This window comes from Venturia canescens, chromosome 4 (genome assembly GCF_019457755.1).
Source record: "Venturia canescens isolate UGA chromosome 4, ASM1945775v1, whole genome shotgun sequence".
Taxonomy (NCBI): domain Eukaryota; kingdom Metazoa; phylum Arthropoda; class Insecta; order Hymenoptera; family Ichneumonidae; genus Venturia; species Venturia canescens.
Window position 1 is genome coordinate 7,036,677 of NC_057424.1, and position 6,680 is coordinate 7,043,356.

General features: G+C 38.4%; 1 protein-coding gene across 1 annotated transcript; it reads left to right on the forward strand.

Moving 5' to 3' along the window:
- The first annotated feature begins 1,483 nt into the window (after window positions 1–1,483).
- Window positions 1,484–6,172, forward strand: LOC122409493 (L-threonine dehydratase catabolic TdcB-like). The gene is made up of 6 exons (XM_043417110.1): window positions 1,484–1,675; window positions 1,909–2,025; window positions 3,031–3,389; window positions 4,098–4,260; window positions 4,464–4,756; window positions 4,821–6,172. Exons 1-6 carry the CDS (start codon window positions 1,562–1,564, stop codon window positions 5,215–5,217), a joined length of 1,443 nt encoding a protein of 480 aa, XP_043273045.1. The 5' UTR covers window positions 1,484–1,561; the 3' UTR covers window positions 5,218–6,172.
- Window positions 6,173–6,680: the final 508 nt, after the last annotated feature.

The window sequence follows — 6,680 nt, forward strand, 5'->3', positions numbered from 1 at the left end:
GGATAGCCTTGATCAACAACGAAGGCAGTTCAGCCGTGTTTTGCGGTCCCTATGAGGGCGGTATTGGATCATCTCATGCCAACTTCACCGTCCGTATAAACCCGGAAGATACAGCAAAATTTTACGTGTTTGTCAGTCGTAACTACGAATAATTGCTTACAAGATGCCTGCACCCTCATTATCCGCGTTGATGACCATTCCAAAATGTATGAGGCAGCATGGACTTTCTTCGATGCTTGATAAGTCGAAGAGCATTCTTATGTATCCGTATAAATAAAGCAAATATTAATATTGATGTTATTTTGGTGTGGTTGATTTGCTGAGTACGGTTGACACTCTTTTAGACGAAGAAACTATTTATCGATATTGTTGACAGCATAGAAAATCGACTATCGTATCATTTTGTTTATAATTCGTTCGGTGAGATTGAGAAACTTATCGAGATTGAATGCCTTGAAAAGTGTTTATTGATAGAGAAAATAAGTATTCACCTCTCGTAATTATTAAAAAAACGAATTTCATCAATATTACAAGGTTTCCAAATCGAATTTTTCCTCATGACAATTGAATCAGCAAAAAATTTAAAGGGAACATTCTGATAACACTCTTTCCTCCGTCACTATTAAATTCGAATGTTAAAATGACCTCTAGACCTAGCTATCTTCCTCCTTATCGTACATCAACGTTATCTCGTGTGATAAATTTAAACATCTCGACTGCAGACAACTCTTTCGTTTGGTTGGTGAACTTTGACCCGATTTCGGGACTTCCGCGTTATTTCGGCTGTGTAACTGATTGAATTGTAGACTCGTTGATATCATTGAGATATATGGGTTACACAGTAGAAAGTCAAAAGAGTACTCTTTCAGATTCTTTTTGAAGGTGCAGTGTATCGTAAATACTCGTAAAGTGTTGATCTCCGACTGGAAGTGTTCAATTTTGAGCAACTCTTTGATGGAGAAGGGGATTTTGGTAAGTTTTTTGATATGCAAATCACTTCAGACCTGAAGAGCTTAGGTGTATTTTTCAACACTTCTCGAAATCCGGTAAAATTTTAGAATTCTTTATAAATCAATATAATTTATTATTTTTACTATAGAGTTTACAAAAAATCATCTGAAGAAATGGATGAAGACCGAAAAGTCATTTTTTTGATCGTCAAATTGGAAAATCGAGGTTTATTAAATTTTCCTTTATTCCTTCATGTCATTCAGCGATTTCGAATGTGTAAATTAGTTTACGGGTTGATCTAAAATAGCTCGCTTAGCACTGAGATAATTCGGATACTCTGCATCATCGGAGATAAAAATTCCACTCGTCGATGAATGAAATATGCAGCAGTTTGCGAAAATGGCATATTCGTTAAGGAGACAATAAGAGTTCGAAGGTTCTGGCGATAAATGACCGGGAGATAAACCGATCAGGTCATTCGGAGTACTCGGGGCTAGTTCAATGTGCAAAAATTTCTGTACCATCATGTAGTCAACCTCCAGTCGGAGAGAGTGCATCGATTCATTAGGAATCACGTTTCATAAAGTCCGCAAATTAACGACACAAAGTTATGGGTGACACGAGAAAAAAAAGAACTTTGCCCGATTTGGCTGAAATGAAGAATAAGAATTCGGCAGCGAGAAAATCCCGACGAAATTGTGCATCTGAAGTTATATTAAACGAAGTAATTTTTAAGCTAAAATATCAAACTGGCTTTGTTACTGAATTTCAAAATTGAAAATATCGATAACGAAGTGTTTTCAAAATCTGCTTCAAATTCATCATTTTCTGGCTGCTTTCGTTTCACTTTTTTACCATTTAAAAAAAATTATTCTAAGAACATGTGAATGAGTTTTTTTCCTAAAATTATTTTCTATCTGAGATTTCCTTTGAATTAACGTAAAATCTCTTTTAAAGAAAAATGAACTGGTCGATCCATTCTGCGTGGAGAACGAGCCTCAAGTCCTTAGCTTTGAAGATGTCAGTTCAGCAGCCTTCAAAATCAAAGGTGGCATCATCAATACACCGTGTGTGGTAATTAAATAAGTGTACATATCACTGATTACTCCCAATGAAGATAACTTTTACTTTTTTTTTGTCCAATAGTCCACATATTGAAATAAAAATCAAGAAGTAATATTTAAGGCCTTGTATGCATTTGCACAAAAAAACGTGATTTTCTTTTGATTTTTTTCGCCAAGAAAATAAATATTTATTAAAAAACTGTGAACACCACATTCATTAGTACATTTGTTCATGTACTTGTACAATTTTTTTCATCAAAATATTTCTCAGAAAGGCGCATCTCCAGCTGTATTGCAGAGCACCTTTTTTGAGCAGCAGTGGCGGTAGACATGATAACTAAAAAACTATTAATCCGATCCATACCGAATTTATACCACTTATTTATTATAATAATAGTTTGAACCTGAACGAAGGATTTGTAAAAATTTCGAATTAAAAAAAAAATGGCGACAGTTTAAACAAAAAATTAATTTTTCGAAGTGCTAAATTTTCGGTTTTTTTGTTGCAATTTTTTTTTTCCAACAAGGTACGAAAGTCTTTGTTCAGACCCGAGCGATTATTATAATAAATAAGTGGTATAAATCTGGTATGCACCAGATTAATAGTTTTTTAGTAATCGTGAATTAGTAGCCGATCTTTGTGAAATTTGGTGAGAATATCCTTCAGACATTGTACTTGAGGACTATCTAATAAAAAAATTTTCGATTTTTCCGCCCATCACAAGTGTACAAGAGCCCTTAAACAAAATTGATAATATTTTGATACTTTCAACAATCATTTGTGGTGAAATTTTAGTGCAATTGCATCTTCATCAATTGACCATTGAAGTTGAATATTCGAGAAATGGTTGCAAACTCTTTGAAATTGTATAAGAAATTAGTTTGGCTGACGAAACCAGAAACATCGTTGAATGAAAAGACTGAATCTCGTCACATTCAATTTTTTTCGACGATTTCGAGCGCCCTTAATCCAATGAATTGATGAATGAGTTATCCCGAAATGATTATTTCGCAGCAATCACGTTTGTCCGACGAAACGGGTGTGGATCTTTACCTGAAAAAGGATTTTCTTCAAGTAACGGGTAGCTTCAAAGAGCGTGGGGCTCGTTATGCTTTGTTGATGCTTTCCGAGGATAGCAAACAGAAAGGAGTGATTTCCGCATCGTTGGGGAATCACGCTCTCGCGCTTTGCTATCACGGCTCGAGGCTCGGAATTTCTGTGACCGTAGTTATGCCAATCGTCGCGCCAATCATGAAGATCGCTTCGTGTCGCCAGTACGGGGCTAATGTGATTGTTGAGGGCGCCAACATGGCAGAGGCGAAGCAAATAGCACTCATGCAAGCCAAAGAGCACGGTTTGACCTACATAAACGGGTAAGTGGACCAAAATCCGAACTAAGAAGAAAAAAATCGGGATTTTAAGGCCACGTGGAACGACGATTCTCCTGTTATTCCGTTTTCTCGAGCATGAATGCATTTGCCATGATTAAGTGACGTGGCTGAAGGGTAGAAGGGGAAGCACCATTCTTTCATTCACGCTTTTTGTTTTATGAAAATGTGCTTGGGTCAAGTGCGAAGTGTTCTACTCACCGCGCCGGTTTTTCAAGAGTTGAAATCGCCAACTAAACTACAGTGAAAATTTACATAAATGGCGGGTTAACGAACTTGCTCATTTCGCTATTGAAAAAAAAAAAAAAAAAAAAAAAAAAAAAAAAAAAAAAAAACACTAGAAAAATCACGAACATAAAAATTAGTCAATTCTATAAATTCGCACGTTCATTATCGATTATATTTAATTGTATTCTTTTTCATTAACGTTCATTTATATGATTGTGCACAAATTTTCATCACCTACTTTCAAACACTTGTTCCACCGTCTTGAGTCTGATTTAAATTTTTCACTAGCGATTTCCAAACCCCTACATGTTCTGAAATGATTTTCCATCATTGGAGAACGAACTTCAGATTGTGCTTTACATAAAATCCAGAAAAATTTAAAAAATCTATGCAGATTCTCACCATCGTATAGAGCTGGAGGGTTAAGAAACGATTGCTGTAAAACTCTCCTCGACTCGTTTTTAGATATGACCATCCACATATAATGGCAGGTCAGGGGACTTTAGGTTTGGAGATATTTGAACAGGTGCCTAACATTGATGCAGTCGTAGTTCCCGTCGGTGGAGGTGGACTCGTCGCTGGTGTCGCTACGGCTTTGAAAACGCTGAGTCCTGGAGTGACCGTAATCGTAAGTTCATCGATATTATTAAACAATAATTCAGAGATGACTGATCCTCATTGGACATGAAGTGAGTAATTTTGTGTTCCGTGTATAGAAACTATAACATTTGACAACTTTTTAGTTTATTATTTTTTTCAAATACCGTTCAAACAACTGCGAAAAATGAGACTTGAAAGATGCGAGATAATGAAAATGTTGCAAATAATCAGGGTGTCGAATCCGAAAGGTGTCCAAGTTTTTCGGTAGCTCGAGAGGCTGGAAAACCAAGCTTCATACCGATCGATTCGACCCTAGCGGATGGCCTCGCAGTCCCGATGGTCGGCTACAACGCTTACGCGACCGCAAATCCTCTCATCGACAAATTGGTTATCGTCAATGAAGAATGGATTGCTAGAGCGATACTAAGACTCGTAGAACGTGAAAAATGCATCGTTGAAGGGGCAGGAGCAACAGGACTTGCCGCGATTCTCGCTGGACAGCTCGACGAACTTAAGGGAAAAAGGTCCGTGGAATAATACACTGTTTCAGTGGTGAAATTGACAGACTTTTTGATTTTTCACTTTTAGAGTGGTGATATTACTCTGCGGTGGAAATATCGACACGACGATCTTAGGCCGGTGTTTAGAGCGAGGACTGGCGGCCGAAGGGAGGCTGCACAAATTCACAGTGACAGTGTCGGACCGCCCAGGTGGAATAGCCGAATTGTGTAAGATGTTGGCAGGAATCGGCGTTTCGATAAAAGACATTATGCACGAAAGAGCGTGGATAAAGTCGGACGTATTTACAGTTGCTGTTAAAGTAGTTTGTGAAACGCGGGATATCGAGCATGCGAATACTCTCAAAGAAATGTTGCATAAAAACTACGGGAACGTAGTTTTCGGCCATGACAATTTGCCGAATTCGATCACACCGGAAGCTCCGACAGTTTCGATCATTCAAGACTCCACGGGGACGCATGTTTAACTTCTTCTTCAATGGAAGAAAATGGATTTCGCGATTCAGGAGCGTTTTCGATCGTTGGAACCATCTCCGAGTAAATTCGACGACGAGAAAATTGTTCCGATTGGAAGCAATACGAGAAAGAAATAATTACTTGTGCCAATCTTACTTGCAACCGGAAAGTAATGAAAAAACATCTCTGCCGGATCTCTTTTATCTCAAAAATGATTTTAACGCGGTTTTTTAATTATCAAAATAAATGAGAATGATTATTACATAAGGCAGCTCGACCTCCGACCTCGGAAGACACGGTTATGATAAACTCTGACGATTAAAATGGGAGTGAACTCACACTTTCGTCATTATGACCAAAATGAGATGAAATGTACATAGATATAGGGGACGTTACTTTGCGCACGTATATATACGTACGGGGAACGGGAGGAATGTAGAGCTGGCCGTTGCCGCGGCGGCCAAACTAATTACAAACAATGTTTTATGTATCTTCGAGTTCGAAGTTGGCAAAGCCATTCATTAAAATGCGCACAATGCCGATGGAATAATTTAGTGCGGCGTGTATATTGCTCTGCGAGGCATTTGAATCAAATCAGTCTGGTGGCGGTAATTAAGGGGATTTCTTTTATTGTCAAGTAGGGCCGACGGTCCGGCACCTGAATAAAATACACTCTTATATTATCGTCGGTGAAACATTGAAATTTCCGAGCTTCGCGACGTCGTTGTACCAATTCTTCACGAGCTACGTCTTCGTGTTTCTTACTAAGTTCCAAATTTACGGTGAAACTTTGTTCGGAACTGAGCAAATCAATCATGATATTTATATTTTAATGCGGCTATTGATATGAATTGGAAATATTCATAATCCCACGAGAAATCTGCTGTTTCTCTGACAGACACTTGTGAAATGTTTAAATTTATCAAAATGGAATTGAAACATTAAATCAGTGTGTGTGTGTGTGTGTGTGTGTGTGTGTGTGTGTGTGTGTGTGTGTGTGTGTGTGTGTGTGTGTGTGTGTGTGTGTGTGTGTGTGTGTGTGTGTGTGTGTGTGTGTGTGTGTGTGTGTGTGTGTGTGTGTGTGTGTGTGTGTGTGTGTGTGTGTGACGTAATTTATATTTCTTCGTTGCTATAATTTGAGCTTTCGTATACAAAAAAAAAATGGTCGAACGAGCGAAATAATGGAGGGGAGAATAAAATTGAAAGACAGGATGAATGCGCGTAATGTTGGCTTTATAAAAATCGGCGATAAAATGGATCGAAACTGAGGGATCGAGGGTATTAGTACGAGCTTCCTTTTCCGACCGAGACATTGAATTAAACGGGGGTTTGTTCATAGGTTGGTTACACGTTTTCTGGCCAGCCTCGATCCTGGGCTTTGCCCCTTAGTACACTGTGGGATTGTGTTTAACGATTTTGGTCACGTCACGTGAAACCTCGACGGTTTCTTCCAGTACCTTGGACAAAGCCTTAT

Excerpts from the sequence above, each read along its gene's own strand:
- LOC122409493 (XM_043417110.1), top strand. The coding sequence starts at position 1,562 with ATGGGTGACACGAGAAAAAAAAGAACTTTGCCCGATTTGGCTGAAATG. Across the intron at positions 3,390-4,097 it reads GGTTTGACCTACATAAACGG|ATATGACCATCCACATATAA; the intron begins GTAAGTGGACCA and ends ACTCGTTTTTAG. Across the intron at positions 4,261-4,463 it reads GTCCTGGAGTGACCGTAATC|GGTGTCGAATCCGAAAGGTG; the intron begins GTAAGTTCATCG and ends GCAAATAATCAG.